The sequence below is a fragment of the Aphelocoma coerulescens genome, chromosome 4A (assembly GCF_041296385.1).
Source record: "Aphelocoma coerulescens isolate FSJ_1873_10779 chromosome 4A, UR_Acoe_1.0, whole genome shotgun sequence".
Taxonomy (NCBI): domain Eukaryota; kingdom Metazoa; phylum Chordata; class Aves; order Passeriformes; family Corvidae; genus Aphelocoma; species Aphelocoma coerulescens.
The window spans coordinates 20,399,979-20,415,818 of record NC_091018.1 but is presented as its reverse complement, the minus strand read 5'-3'; the positions used below and the strand labels follow the sequence as shown (position 1 = coordinate 20,415,818).

Genomic DNA, 15,840 nt, shown 5'->3' with positions numbered 1-15,840 from the left:
TCCTTAAAACAAGGGCTTGGCCTTGTTTGCTGTGTCTCCTGTAGGCCAGATGAATACGTGCATTTTATTGAGCTCAATTACAGTGCCAGGCGTTCGAAGAGGGCCATGCTTCAGTAAGGAGCTAAGTGGTGTCTGTTATTCTTTAAAAGCTGTGATAAAATATCCACGGATCAAATAATTATTATGCTTCCCATATTATGGGTGTTAAAATTGAGTCAGTTAGGAAATAATATCCATTCACTGCGTGTTGGCAAGAAGAAGGGAGAATGATAATAGGAAATGCTGAGCCCATTAGAAGTAAAATTATCCAGTTACAGTTGTTAATCTGCTCTGTGGACTGAACTTTCTGGAACCAGGTGTGGATGAAGTCCTCCATGTCCAGACATGTGTTACCCATGAGATGTTTGTGTGCTCTGCCACTCTGTGGGGAATAAAGGGTCTCTTACAAATTCAGGGTACCAGTGTGGAGTTCATGGCCAACAATGGCCCTTCCTTTGAAGGAAAACATTGGGAGAAAAGATGGATGCGTTTCTTCTAGAGTCCTTGTGGAATTTCCTTCTCCAAATGGCAGTGAAGTGGCAGACAGGAGCTTTGTGCTGTTGTCTTTCCCTTGCTCAGCTCAAGGCCAAACCACGGCGTTTCCTCCTCTGCAGCTGAGCTGCTGCTTCCTCACTCCTGCATTTCACCAGCAGTAACTTGTGGGGCCGTTTGATCTCCAGAGGCACTTGCAGGATTCCATTATGTCCATGCTGCTCCTTCAGTCACTCCTGGGCAACACCTTTATCTTCACATCCAATACTCAGCAGCTCAGGACCCTCAGAGCCTGGCCAGAGACAGCAGCAGCTTCTGCTGCATCCCGGGAGGGGAAATGTGTGGAGCAGCTCAGTCAGGCACATCCAAACCCATGGATTGTCCTCTGGAAGCACAAAGCTGGTAAAGCATTCACTTGGCAGGGGCTATTAAAAATAGCTCAGTGTTTTCTGAATTAAAATCAGAGAGATAAGAGGGGGAAAATGTATTTAGTATGTGTGAGGAAAGAGGCAGTGCACAGAGCCTGGGATTTTCAGAGCTTGTGATTATTGATTCTTGTAGTACCTTTATGAACAAATCTCTCCACAATCATGGAAATTGCCTGGAAAAGTCCATTGGATCCATCCTCACGGGACCATGGTCTGATGGGGTTGGTTCTGGAAGTTCTCAGCAGCAGTGGGAAGGGGAATGGCTGCTGCGCAGCTGATTTAAGGAGCACATCTTCGTCCCTGTGAGATTTGGTCTCAGGTTTTTTTGAGAACGTGGTGGAGATAAATGTTCTCTCTGAGAACGAGCCCCAGACTCCCATTAAACACCGTGTGTGGTATCGACCTGATTGATCAGGCTCCGCGTGGCTCTTGCAGCCTTTCCACAGCACCGAGGGAAAGAAGCAATTTCCTAAGTTAGGACGAAACTGAAAAGATTTTCTGTTGCCTATTCAGCCTGAAATACCTTTTTCTTATGTTTTGGACAGCATCACTATTTCAAGCCTACACCAGAGGAAGGTTTTTGTATGAGATATTTGCTAATGGAGTTTCCCCCACCCATCCAGAGCGTTCCAGGGGAAGGAGTCAGGATTTAAAGCCTGTGAGCTTCTGGCCAGTCTTGTGATAGTTCATACTGTGTGGCAGATCCATGAGCAAGTTTGCTAAATCATTATGATGTAGAGTTTATTTTCCAAGATTAATTTGTTTAAAATAATACCTACTGCTTATCTTGAAAAAACCTCACTGCTAAATATTATTTCAGTAAATAAGTGCTGTACATTGCCTTCATTTTTCCTCTTAAATGAATCCTGTGACATAGCATTTATCTTTAGGGCACTCTGAAAAATCCAAAGGTATTTAGGTTAAATTGATTTAATATACCTAAATATTGCTTTTGAGAGTGGTTAGAGGAAGGAAATCTTGGTTGTGTGCTGCTGAATTTGGTTTTAAATCTATCGAATCACTTTGTGTGGCCACGACTAGAGAACTAAAATTCTGTTTTCTGATGATCATCTTGTGTTACCTGAGATAACAGGCACAGAGATGTGGGGCCAGTGGGGAGTTTACTTTTCCCTTCCCAACGCAGCGAAATGAGCTGTTGCTGAACAACAGGGAATAACCAACTGAGAAAGGAGATGAGCATGAACAGGTTTGGTTGAAAAGGTTATAAATATCAAGGAGAGAAAAAGAAAAACAAGCTGGATCAAGAGGTTAAATCCCAGGTGGAATGAGACAGAGGTAGGTCAGGGGTGCTTTGAGCTGAGAATCAGGGTGGTTTCTCACCAGTGAGCTGTGTGTGAGTGGGACATGGGCCCCAAGGACAAGGGGCAGAGACCAGTCCCTCCTGGGTGTGGGAATGTGTGTGGAAAACAGAGCTGCACTGGGCATTCTGTGCTGCCACACCAGTGATGGCTCCAGACTGGGGCTTGTGCCCAGCCTGCTCAGCCTCACAGGGATCCCTCAGGCCAGCAGCCTGTGCCTTACAGTTCTCACCCTGTGGAGCAGAACCTCCCACGTGGAAATGCTGGACCACGGCACCTGCTCCGAGACATTTCTTCGTGCCTACAAGCTGCATTTTGCAGCTCAAGGGTGTGTGTTTCGTTCCTCTCTGCCCATGGTCTGCCCTGTTTGGCCAGCAAGAGAGGTGTTCACAGCAGGCAGGGCTGGAAGGATCTGACCAGGTTTCACCATCACTTCTTTGTTCTCCTCAGCTCTCCCAGGAATTGAAGGATCTGACCAGGTTTCACCATCACTTCTTTGTTCTCCTCAGCTCTCCCGGGAATTGAAGGATCTGACCAGGTTTCACCATCACTTCTTTGTTCTCCTCAGCTCTCCCAGGAATTGAAGGATCTGACCAGGTTTCACCATCCCTTTTTTCTTTTCCTCAGCTCTCCCAGGAATTCCCTGCTGAGCTCAGGCTCCATAAGGTCTCACCATGAACCCTGTCTCCTTTTCCCTCTGTAGGATCTGATCCGAAGGGATATCCTGTATTACAAAGGGCGCATAGACATGGATAAATACGAAGTGGTGGATATAGAAGATGGGAGAGATGATGACTTCAATGTCAGCATGAAGAATGCCTTCAAACTGCATAACAAGGAGACTGAGGAAATGCACTTATTCTTTGCCAAGAAACTGGAGGAGAAGTTACGATGGCTTAGAGCTTTCAGAGAAGAAAGGAAGATGGTAAAAGAAGATGAAAAGATAGGTGAGGAATGTGGAAATGAATCTGAAAGGAGGTTGTTGGTAGTGTTTAATTTAGCCCCAATGGGTGGAGGAGCCCACATTGTCTTTGTGGTAGAATTACAGTTCAACCCTGGTGAAATGGCCTTGGCTGCTCTCCTGGTCACAAATAGGTCTCTTTCCAGCTCAGTTACTGTTCTTTTTGTCCCTCAATAAACAAATTCTGCCCATAGCTTCAAGCCTGGACCTCCGTGGGTGTGTGGGAGAGGGAAGTCTTTGGCCATCTGCCCTCAGGGTCTCCTGGCTGCATCCTCCTGCTCAGGTTAAGGATGTCTCATGCAGAGGGGAGGCAGCAAAGTCAGTGTCAGCCCTTCCCTTGCACCAGCCCTCAAATTGACTGTGACCAGCGTCAGTCCAGGCTCAGTTTGCTGCTCAGCTCTAAAGCCCTGGGCATATTTGTGATGCTGCATAAATAAAAATGGGTCTAATCTTACTTTTCATCCAGCCCCTGCACAAGTGAGATTAGAAGGAAGCCAAGGAGGAGTTGCTTTCCGGTAGAATCCCTGCCCACACACCCCCAGAGCATTCCGTGTTTGCAAACAGAGCAGAGCATCCCCCTCCCCAAAAGGAAACGAGGCTTTGTGAGCAACCTTCTGAATTGTGTTTGCCGTGTTCCCTTTTCCAGGCTTTGAAATTTCTGAGAATCAAAAGCGGCAAGCGGCAATGACAGTAAAGAAAGTCAGTAAGCAAAAAGGTAACCGGCAACACGCTCTGTGCCTGGTGATGTGAGGGTGGAGCGGGCTGGGCTGAATCCTGCTGGGTTAGGATCCAGCATCCCCTCAACTTCCCCCTCCCTTCTCTTTTTTATATCAAATACCGTTTGTGCTTTGTATCCTTTCTTAATGTATCTGTGGGCCAAATTAATCTCTGGTCGAAGGTGGTTGAAAGCCAGTGGAACTGCACCAGAGATGAATTTGATCTCGTGTCTCCAGTCTGATGTCCAGAAGCTGTCCCTGGGGGCAGAAATCTATCTATCTCAGTTGTTTATCTCAGGCTGAAATGGGAGTGAGTGCGGAGGTGTGTAGAGGTTCTGCTAATTCCCAAAGTCTCCCATTAGCAAAAAAAAAAAAAAAAGAAAAAAAAAAAAAAAAAAGAAAAATTGCTAAAATGCTGGAACTGGGGAGGGAGTACCCCTTTCCTGCTGCTGGAAAGGGACACTCTTGTTTCCTGGGGCTGCCTGTAATTTTTTAAAGACAGCACAGTAGCATCAACTCTAGGAAATAAAGTATTTTAGTCAAGACATTGTACCTCTGGAATGTCAGATTCATTTCCCTGGCCAGGCAGGCTGCAGCCAGCTGATCAATGCCATGCCTGGTGTTAGGCAGAGTCTCCACTGGCCAAACCAGCGGTAATTCTCTCTTGCAATAACTCTTGCAGCTACAGGTTTGGAAATACTCAACACAGAGGGAAGGTCAGAGAGGTCATTTCTCAAGTTCTCCAAAGCTTCACACAGTCATGGATGTACTGATTTGTTACCAAAGTTCCATAGCACAAGTAGGCCTACAAGTGGGTTTTGAGAAAGCTCCTCAAGGCTTGGCTCAGGTCAGGTGCAGGCAGGTTGGTCCCCGCTCTGTGCAGGTGTTTTGGGGGGGGTTTTGCAGAAGTTGAAGGAGCTCTTTGCTTTCTGCCTCACCTGTGTGTTGTCTACTGGCTTTGCTGGTCCAGGAGTGGTTTGCCAGGCCAGCTGTGAACTCCTTGGTTTGCTGTGTCTCTCCATTGTCATCAGTCTTCTCCTCTCTACTGACTTCTTCCGTTGTCTCCTAAGATGTTCTCTAAAAACTCTCCTGGCCAGATGTCCTAAGCTCAGAGTGTGCACACCCAAAGCAGGCCCAGGTGTCTCACACTGTCCCTGTGCCCCTGCCACAGCCCCTCAGCACCTGCATGTCTGTCCCTCAGCACGGGAGCATCCACAGGCCTTGTGGCGACTGCACAATGAGAGAGCCTGACTTGCATGACTGCTGTGACAAAGCCAGGTTATAAATTATTGCTAGCTGTTCCGTTAATTCTATTATTAATTAATATAGGTATTAATTAATAATTGTACTGTTCAGCCAGTAAGTGACACGGTTCAGAGGTGCCTGAGCATGCCTGCCAGTATCCCCACGTAAATCACTGGACTTGCATCCTGACAAATACAATCTGCCTGACAGGACTTATGTCTTACACAGCAATTGCTCTCTGTCTGCTCTCTTTGTCTTTCTCTCTCTTTCTCTCTGAGATGAAAAAGGAGGGGTTGTTATCTTGGGCTTCTCGGACTATGAAATTCATTAGCTCCTGAAACAGCAGTCAGCATTTCTTTGGTGAAGAATGAGCTTAGGCTGTGGCACTGGCAGTTCTTTTTACGGGATTAAGTCCTCGAGCCAGACAGAAGTTCAGTCACCCCCCAGCACCGAGTTAAGCACAGCCTGGTTGGTTTTAGGACGTGAAATCTGAGAAACATCAAAGAGGGTCATGAAAACGGTAGCTCTGTGTGCTTTGCCCTATGCTGTGGTGACCATAGCCCAGTCTCAGGTTGATTAAATTAAATATTGACACTGAAAACTCCTAGTTTTGGTACTCTGTGGTTTGTCTTGTGCCCAAGACCCAACGAGAGGCGCGAGGCTGCCGGAGCAGGGAGCTGCTGGCACTGCTCAGAAGAGGGAGGTAGGAGGAGACTCCTGAGACCTGGCTTTTAGTGACTGATTTTTTTAATCTTGCCATATGCATTTTACAGATATTGACAACATTTCATTTTGCCAAGACCTTGGCAGGCACTTGGGGCTGCAGGTGTGCCCGTGCCAGCGGCTGCTGCTGCCTCTGCCCTCCCACAGCACCACAGGAGCGCTGGAAAGGGCTTGGAGCTGCTTTTGGAGCATCAGTTATACCTGAAAAGCAGGGAAGCCCTTCAGAAGGAGGACCAGGTCACTGTATTCGATAGGAGTATTTATTTATTTAAATGCAGGCTTTGCAGGATGGTCTCAGTGGCTGCAGCAGGCCTTGACAGCTCAGCTGCTCAAGGTGCCACCAGCCCGGCTCCCGTGTCACAGGATGCCTATTACAGACTTGTTCCTAGATTATCTCACTTGTTCCCTCCACCTCTTAAATGGGAAGCCATGGTAATTCCCCTGTCACAGAACACTTAAGGAAGAGGGAAAAGCCGTGAAGGAGGTGAAATGGAAAATGCAATCAACTTTGTTAGAGGTGAAGCAGAAAAACATTTTTCAAATAGTATAAAGTGTTGCTTATTTCATGCACTGTTGTACCACACCTCCCAGAAGTATTGCTCTGGAGGTGGCTGGCATGTGTTTGAAAAGGAGGCATTTAAACCTCTGCTGGCTGCAGCAGGAGAGGGGGAGAGCAGCTGAGAGCAGCAGAGGAAACCTTAAAACTCTGCTTTTTAAACTAGCAGGACCTTTATGCAGGTGATTAAGTGAGACCACCCTCTGAGTGTTCTGAGGAGTGCTTGCTCCCCAGCTGAGGGTCCCCTGTGGGGCAGCAGCCCCCTCCTGGCTCTCAGCAATGTGTGCAGGGCCAGGCTCCCTGCCACACCCAGTTAATGATGTGCAGTATCCCAGGATTTGCACTCCTTTTTGGATTGGGCAAAACGTAATGATACTAGACCAGGTGCCTTAAGACAGCACTAAACCAATTTTTGGCCTTCTTTAAGTCCATTAGACATCCAGTAAATGGGCAGTGCTGGCTCTGTGCCCCACTGACAGAGGGAAAAGGGCTGCTTGCTGCTGGTTGCCCTTTGCATGGGTTGGTCAAGATTTTGCCTCTTGGTCGCTGCCCTTTGGCTTCCTCCAGTGTCAGTGTGGCAACTGGGAATGGAATTCAGTCTGGTGTCTCCTAGGAAGAGTGAAATAACAAGAGAAATTTGTTTGTCTTGACTTAGAAACCAGAAACCCCTCCCTGCAGCCCTTTGCAGGCAGGAGAGCAGGTTCTGTGCAGAGCCCGGGTCCCACGGCGGGACAGGGCAGCGCGAGGGTGGCACTGGCCTCTTCTGACCGCGCTGGTCACTGACTAAAGGAGTGGAAACTGCTCTAAAGTTGCCTTGAAAACGGATCCCTTGTGGATCTCCAGTCCATCCTTAACGTAAACAAAGGTTAATCCAGGGTCATTTTTCCATTTCTAAGCATTTGAAAACAGAAGGCTCGTGGCGTGCCTCTCTGCATGAGGGGCCTCTGTTCCCTGGCCACTCGTGATCCCCCCTGCAAGGATTGGTGTTTGCAGCCTGCAGGAACACTCAGTTACCTCTCTGATCCCCAGCTCTGTCCATATCTGGCCCCTTGCAGGACAGCCTGTCCACAGAAGGGATATTTGTTCATATTCCTAGCAGCTGCCAGCCAGTGGTGCCAGGGAATTAGAGGTCCTTCCAGGAAGGAGACTCCATTCTTGCAGCACCATTTCCTACTTTTGGAAAGGGAAATGTCTGTTCACATTTAAAGAAGTGACCTTAGTGTGAGCTGGGGGTGTTCCCCACCCCAGGAGACCCCCTCACTATATGCAGCTCCTCTCGGTGCCCTGTGCAAGCCTCCCCCCAGGAGATGCCTTGAGCCCTGCCAAGTCTTTAGGATGAGGAAAGCAGAGATTCAGCCGGCATCACCTGAGAAAGATGCGATCACTAAACCTGCCCGTGCACACTCAGCCATGCAAACCCAGCAGGGGTTAAATCATCAGCCAGCACGAGCTGCCTTGGCCTGTCACCAAACACCCTCTGAATCACTGGATTTTCCTGTTAATTTATTCCTTTCTGATCACTTGAGCTCACAGCCAACTATGTCATAAAAACCCTGACCCAGACATGCAACAGCTTCTCTGGCTTCCCCCACTTCTGCACTTGAGGCTCTCCCAGCACCTCAGCCCGGCAGAGCTGGGCAGGACAGGGCTGACCAGGGGTGCTCGGTCCCTCCCGTGGTTCTCCCGGCTGTTTAATCCTCTTTTATTGCATCTTCTTTGCTGACAAGATTGACGTGGCCCTGCCGTGTTTCCCCAGCTATTCACACGTGTAGGCACAGCCTCGGGGAATTGCAGGAGCCTGAGCAACCACAGCCCGACTGCTTCAAAACAAAGAGGGGCATTTGCATTTTCGGATAATCAGGGTCACTTCCCTTTTTTTCACAGCGCAGGAGGTGGAAGGATGGAGCTGATCGTGTTGTCGGTGGTATTTCCCCACAGATTCAGGGCAAGCACAGAGTTTACCCCATTTCTTGTAAAATCCAGACCCTACCAGCGCTTCGTGCTGTGGGTCCACGAGCACCATCGCACTGATGGCATCAGGAATCCAGCTGGAGTCCTCAGGATCCTCCAGGAACCAGTCAGATCTACATGCTAAGGCAAAGCAGGAATAAATTCTTACCTCTGAGGATGGTAGTGGTGAGATTTGCTGAGCAAATCCCCCAGGGCAGTTTTTTGGTGAGATGTTAATGCCCCTCGTGGGAAGAGCCGAGATGTTGACATCGATGACGTGTTGAGATTCCCACTGAAATAAGTTTGTGAGCCCAGATACTCCTACACCTTGAGTTTGGTGAGGGGGTTTAGGTCAGAGTTGCTGCCCAGAAGCAGCAGCAGCATTCCAGGGCTGAACTGGTCCCTTCCCATCAGTGAAACCCACGGAGTGATCTGTGATCGGCCTGCAGGGTGCTGGAGGAGAGGGAGGCTCTACAAACGCAGGATGGCAGGACTTAGTTTTCACCTGGCTCTGATGGATAAAGCCCCAGTATCATTTATTCCATCTTGCCTCGATTAGCTTTTCTTATCACACGAGGAATCATTATCTTAATGTCTGGTCTAATGACATCAGGCTGCGGTAGCAGACTTGATAAATAGACTCCAGAGGCTCGGGTTAGCTCAGTGTGTGTAGGTAGATGTTGTGGTTGTCTGGGGAACATCAGGACATGAGATGATTGTTTCCTCCTGCATTTCTCAAGCTGCAGCCAGCCCTCTCCCTCCTAAACAGAGAAGGGAGGCTTGTGGTTAGAAAAGGGAGCTCAGGCATGTTCTCCTCACTGGTACCAGTGAAATCCCGTGGTGTGTAAAGAGCCATGGCTGAGGCACCACTGAAATTCCTCTGGAGCTGGGCAAATATGGCAAAGTGAGAGCTGGGTGATTCAGCAGGGAGGTGTAAAGCGAGGAAATCCAGCTGGTCAGGCCTGCCTTGGGGGGGGGCAGAGGGTTCCTGTTCTCAGCTCCATCCTCACCTCGGGGACAGCCAACTCTGGACACATCGTCCTTTGCCAACCCTACACGTGAGCCAGGGAGTCGTGGGGTGGTGCTTTGAGATCCTCTGTTGAAATGTGCTGAAGAGGGCAAAGGGCTGGACCCACCCAGCCAGTTCTGCTCATTTCCTTACCTTAAACTTGTTGCTACGACAGGAGTAATTAACCATACAACAATTAGTGCTCTGGAGGCGTGTCCCTGGCTTCCCCACGTGTGGGGGTTACGGTATTCAGGAGGAAACTGAATTTGTGGGGGTTTTGAGCATTTTCTAAAAGATGCAAGTCGGCTGAGCTGCTGTTGAGCTCTGAGGGAGCTGGAAGGTTCCTTAGGCAGCACTGCTCCCTTTCCTCGGCCAGGGCAGAACTGCCAGCAGCGCTGGCGATGTCATTGTCCCCTCCCCAGCTCTGGCTAATGAGCAGCGTGAGCCCTGGACAGCAGCGTGGGGGGAAAAACCTGGGAAGTAGCTCCTGATCAAAGGATAAGCTAAAATCTCCTAGGTGGAGGATGGAGTAAACAGCTTGTAAGGCAAGTTTCCATGGTTATGTGGAGGAGATGTGCGTGTTCTCCGTGTCTGTGTCGTGTGAGCCCGGGGAGGGGCAGTGTCCTGCTGGATGATCCGTCTGCACGTGTCCCTGTGGATTGCCTGTGAGTTACCAGCATGCTCCCAAACCTTCACGTGCTGCTGAAATCGTGTTGTCACCTCAAAGAGAAGAGACACTTTGGAAAAAAAAAAAAAAAAACCAACCAAAAAACCCCAAAAAATAAAAACCCAGCCTAGAAGGGAAAAACGAGACAGTTTCAAATCTTTTTTAATTGTTTCCTTCTGAGCTGAGAAATCCAAAAGGCTCCAAGTGACGTTGCCTGGTGCTATAAAAAGACATGATTTCAAGTGACAGCGCAGCATCTCTCACCAGTTTTGTCTAGCCAAATTATGAATCTGGGAATTTTCTTGTTCTCCTCGTGAGCAGCTCTCCCAGCCCCGCCCTGTGAGCGATCCGATCCTCTGTGCAGCTGCAGCCGCGCTGCAGAAGGAAGCACGAACCAGCAGAAGGAGCTCCAGCTCTGCCCATGGGGTGGAGTTGGCTGCTGTGCCTGGAAATCGTTCCTTATCCATCGATTCTTCCCTTTGTGCTTTGAATTCCGCTCGCCACGCAGCCCAAAATTGCCTTGGAAAAGAGCTGTGCTCATTTCTTTCTGGTGAATTGCAGTGGAGTTATGGCTTTGCATATTAAAAAAAAAATATCCCTCAAGAGACAATTTTGCACGATGGCCCCAAGTTCTGATGAGGGAACAAACCACTTCAGAGCAGAACAGAAAAATACCTGCCTGCCAGACTTCTCCCACAATTGCTCTTTCTCAGGATTTGAAGATGTGCAGATTAGGTGAATCTTCCCCTCCCAGCCCCCACTTTCTGTGTTCCAGAACATTGGTATGTCCAAAAAAAACACGGAGAAGTCATTCTTGGGGCACCTCAAGCTATGGCAAAGTGCTGTCTCACAGTTCCACAAGGAAATGCATTCTGGAGTTAGCAGAGCACAGAGGTTTTATCTGCATGTCCCACACACGGCGATGGTGCATGTCCTTGACATCCACAGGTTTGATGTTCAGGCCATTGGATAAATGAGAGAAATACGAAACCTTCAGCTGCTTGTGCAGATAGAACCAGCCAGGAGCTTTTGGCATTGATCCAGCCCAGATGTTGATGCCAGTAGCCCAGATGTTGATGCCAGTAGCCCAGATCCACGGGGCCACACGTACAACTATGGGAAGAGCTGCTCTGCTGAGGGAAGGGGCAGGGTGTGCATGGGGGTGTTTCAGGCAAGGACAGACATTTTTCAGGAGTTTTGGGAAAGAACTAAATGGGGTTTGGCAGTGATCTGGCCAGGGGAGTCTGCCCTTTTCCCTTTTGGAGAAGGCAGACTGTGGATTCCATTCCTTGAAGTGTAACTCCATCACTGTCAGTGGATATCAGCCAGACTGTCCTTCCTCTATTTGTTCAGCTTTCCTAGTGCACAACATTTTGCTGATCCAGGAGGTTTCCTGGCATTTTGTATCATCATTAAAATACATTAGCTCACCCTCCTCAAATTGGTTTAGAGGCAGTAAAGAGCTCAGCCCAGCAAGGCCAGGTGCTCTGCAGCCACAGGATGCCAAAGCCATGGGCCCATGTCACTAAAGCAAGGTGGCTTTAAGGTCTCACAAAGCTAAGAACCATTTCTGGGTCCCCCCCAGCAGCAGCTTTCGATTCACAGCTCTCCTGTTGTAGAACATGAGTAATTTTCGTGCCACAAGGGACTGTTGGCCTTTGAGGTAATTCCTGGTCAGTCTGAGAGCCAAAGCAGATTTATTTCCCAGCTCTAGCCATGTAAGGGACCTGTACCAGATCCTCACCTTCCCACAGATCCTAAAATCCCTCACCAGTCTCTGCTGGGAAAATCAGCCGAGGGCTGGTGGCCTCCAGGAGAAGGTTGGCACTCCTCTGTGGGCTCAGGGCTGGAGTTTGCCCTCCAGCCTCTCCAGTTGGTGTCACTGGCCATGTGGAGCAGGGCAGCTCGGAGCAGGACAGTGCCAGGAGAAGGGATGGGAGAGGTGGGCAGAGAGGAGCTCAGTGCCCTGCCCTTGTGGGTTTCAGTCACACAGTGACTGAAATTCAAACTGTTCCTTGGAGTTCTGTGCCAACGAGGGTGGTGCAGATGTTGTGTCACATTTCCTACAGCCGCCCCTGCCCAGGTGTGACCCCAGCACAGCTCTGGGGCTGCCCTGGGCTCTGCAGGTGGGAGACAGGAGCTTGGGAACACGGAGTAGAGAACTCATTGATGCGTAGCTATTCCAGCATGCAGGTACAGATCATCCAGAACATCCAGAACATCTCCAGGTCGATCTTTCCAAATAAGTTTGAAATGCTAACCGTGAAGAATTCATTAAAGGTTAATGAGTGTGAATTGCAGAGTGGTTTTTGCCCACTGTAAGGAATGATCTTGGTTATTCTCTACAGTGGACAGAGAGCTGCACAAAATACAGTAAAGAAGGAGAAATCAGTTAGAATTACTCAAGACATCTCCATTTGGTCTGGAACTTTTGAGGATTTTCACCCCTGATCGGTAAATTCTGTAGCAAGGAGAAGCGAATCAATTCTCTTCCCTAAAGACACGCCTTAGTTTGTACCCAGAAGAGGCCCTGCCTGCCAAAGCTGTGTGGTGAGCTCTGTGGGTGCCCTCGTGAGGCTTTCCCTGTGTGTCAGTGCCCGTCGTGTGCCGCCGTCCGTGCCCGGCCAGCGCTGGTGTGTCTGTGTGTGGTAGGAGCCGCATTGCTGTGCACACCTTGCTCTGGTACCTGGGTGCTAATCACCGTATTTTGCCTTCTCCAGCACCTTCCCAGCCGAGGATCTCAAAGTGTTTTACAAACATTAATTAATTTAGCTTCACAACCCTCCTGTGAGGTAGGTGGGGGATGCCATCCCGCTGTCCAGATGAGGACACTGAGCTGCTCGGGGACAGTGGCCTCGCTGCTGCGGTTAAAACCCGGGGAGGCGACGGCCCCGAGCCGGCCCTCGCGAAGCCTCGCCCGTCCCACGGCCCTGCAGAAGGAAGAGCAGTTCTGCATGATCCAGAGATGGCCAGAGCTTACAGCAAGCTGCTCCACAGCCCTGCTCCTCTCTCCTTCCTGCAGTCGTGGTTTCCAGCCGGCCCCGCTGCCCTGAGGCTGAAGGAGGGGTTGTCCCTCGTCAGCGGCGTTGCGGGGAAGGACATCCAGACTGTGTCACTGTGCCCTGTAGGCCACGCTTTGGTGGTGACACACATCCCTTCTGTTCCACTTCAGTCACCCAGAGCCACCCTTTCCACACCATTCTTTACAACAGGTTGCTGAAGCCCCCTCGTTCCGTGGGAAAGCTGTAAGGGCAGCATCCCCTCTCCCCGTTCCTGCACAGGAGCTGTGGCTCACCTGTGTGGGAATTAAACACCTCAACCCTAAAAGTGTAGCCTTGCCAGTCCATCCATTGCTGCCAGTTTGGATCGAGCAGAATCAGCCTTTTCTGCGTTGCGTGCAGCCGTTTTGGGCTGAAGCCAGACTGGTGAATTGAGAACAAACCCTATGGAAAAGTCCTAAAGAATGAGTTGCCCTCGGTGTAGGCTCATCCCTGCAGGGTAGGGCTTCTTCCACAGCCGCTCTGCTCCGTTCCGTGCGGGAATCGGAGCGGGGCCGTGCTCGGGGTCGTGCTCGGGGCTGGTCAGCGGGGCATGTTGGGGCAGGGCTGTTGTCCAGGGATAGCTGGGAGGGAGGGCGAGCAGGAGCCCGGAGCAGGAGATGTTAAATTGGAGCGGGCAAGCGGCGCGGTCGTCGGCCTCGGTGCGGGCAGGGCCTGGCCCGGCTCTCCTCGCTCACACAGGACTTTTCCATGAGGGCGGGCAGAACTCTGCCCAACAAAAGTAATGGATCCTGTCCCAGTCTTGGAGCCTTGGCGTAGGGAGGCAGCCTCGGAGCCGAGAGGTCAGGCAGGCGCCGCGTTCCTGGAGATTGGCCAGCCCTGGCACGTCCTGGCCTGTGGGACCCGGTTGTGAAGCGATAAGAAGCGATAAGAAGCGATAAGAAGCGGTAGCATGACGAAGAACGACTATTGACCCGATTTCTCTTTGACTGATCTGTTTCTTTTTCCCCCCAATCATCGATGCAGGTGTGAGCTACTCCAAGTCGGTTCCTCCAGCCTACCCACCACCCCAGGATCCATTAAATCAGGGACAATACATGGTGACAGATGGCATATCCCAGTCCCAGGTCTTCGAGTTCACCGAACCCAGACGCAGCCAGGCACCATTCTGGCAAAACTTCAGCAGGTTAACACCATTCAAAAAATAATACCTAGAGAGATGGAGAATTTTAACTTAAAAGAACTAAAATTTAAAAATAAAAATAAATAAAATTATATTTATAGATGGACCTTTTTTCGGAGAAGCACTGTTGCAACTAAATATATATACATATATATATGTATACACACATTTTAAAAATAATAATATATATACATATATGTATATATATAGAAGGACCAAAAACTTTTTTTGTTGTTTTTGGGAAGTAATCTGCTACTAGATACTAGGAAGCACCAATGATTTCTAACCATGTGACCTGTTTTATTTTATTTTACTCCATTGGTTGGACATTTCTTCTTTTGGTTTTTTTTTCCTGTTTTCCTTCATTCCCATCCGAGTCGTCATTGGCATCCCAGAATGCTTTCTCGCTTGTGTGACTCCGTCATGGAAGTTCCTCATGGACTACATTGGTGTATATTTTCTTTGATTTTATTTATGGGGGGGGGGGGGTGTTGTTTGTTTTTTGGAGTGCTGGGAGGTCTCTGCTCCCTCTCCCTCCCTCTCCGTCCCTCCCTTGGCTGTCCCCGAGTCCCCACCCCGGGAAGGGCCCGGCCCTGTCCCTGTCCTGCATCCCCTGGTCTGACTCGTGCCTGTCTGGATGTGCTCCCTGTGCTCCCGCTCTGCTGCGCAGTATTTCTCTGGCTTTAACTGTTCTCTCGTGGGCAGGTGAAACCCAGCAGAAGGGCAAGCAGCTATTTAGGAAGTGAGAGATGGGTTTTCCTCAGTTCATTTTTTGCATTTTTTTAAGCACTTGTCTTTTTCTCAATTCGGTGTGATTTGTTCACACTCCGAGTAAGACTGAGAAAAGAGAATCAGGGGCTTTTCTTCTTTTTGCTTCGTTTTTGTGGGCTTATCTTTGATTTGTTTTCTTTTCAAGCTGAGACACTTGAAAAGCCCACTCCTATCTTTGTTTTCCATGCAAAGATAAAAGCTTAAAAACCCATGGCTTCATGCCTCCATTGCAGAGAGGAAAATTGGCTCCGAGGCTCCGACAAGCAGCCAGTTTTCTGTCTTCAGGAACTAAGGTCCCATCCTTTGGCCACGCTCAGCCTGCACAGCACCAGCCCTAATTGCCATTTGCAGGAGCAGTGACCCCAAAAGTGAGGCCCAGAAGTGGCTGCACTCGGTGCCCACCCCACGCTGGGTCCCCCCGAGCGCTGCCCCGTTAGCAGAAGGATCCTCGCCCCAGTCCCTGGGAGTGCTCACCTGAGGTTGAACCCCGAGCTGCAGAGGAGCTGAGAGCTGCCCTCCTTGCAGGGAGCTGTGGGTGTTGCTGGGCAGTGTGGCCATGGTTCTGTGCCCCAGTCCCAGCTGGTGCTGGGTCCTGGCAGCCCCCGTGGCTCCCAGAGGGGTCAGCGCAGTGGGTCTGCAGTGATGGATCAGCCCAACCCTCCAGGTGTCTCTTTCTCTCTCTTTTTCTCCCTCTGGAGATTCACAGCTCTATTTTTAAAGACACTTCCTACAGTTTCAGCCTTGAGTACATTTGTTTGCAAGTGCAGGAGCTTATGGTTAAG

The 15,840-nt window shown here is 49.8% G+C and overlaps 1 protein-coding gene across 9 annotated transcripts in view; it reads left to right on the top strand.

Annotated features, from left to right (window-relative positions):
- ARHGEF9 (Cdc42 guanine nucleotide exchange factor 9) overlaps nt 1-14,401 on the top strand; it is a 193,059-nt gene extending 178,658 nt beyond the window's left edge. For all 9 annotated transcript variants that reach the window (XM_069015708.1, XM_069015709.1, XM_069015713.1 and 6 more), the window contains 3 exons: nt 2,982-3,225; nt 3,886-3,954; nt 14,131-14,401. In XM_069015708.1, the coding sequence (XP_068871809.1) occupies nt 2,982-3,225; nt 3,886-3,954; nt 14,131-14,312 (495 nt within the window). In that variant the 3' untranslated portion in view covers nt 14,313-14,401. The remainder of the gene's footprint in view (nt 1-2,981; nt 3,226-3,885; nt 3,955-14,130) is intronic.
- The last annotated feature ends 1,439 nt before the right edge of the window (nt 14,402-15,840 follow it).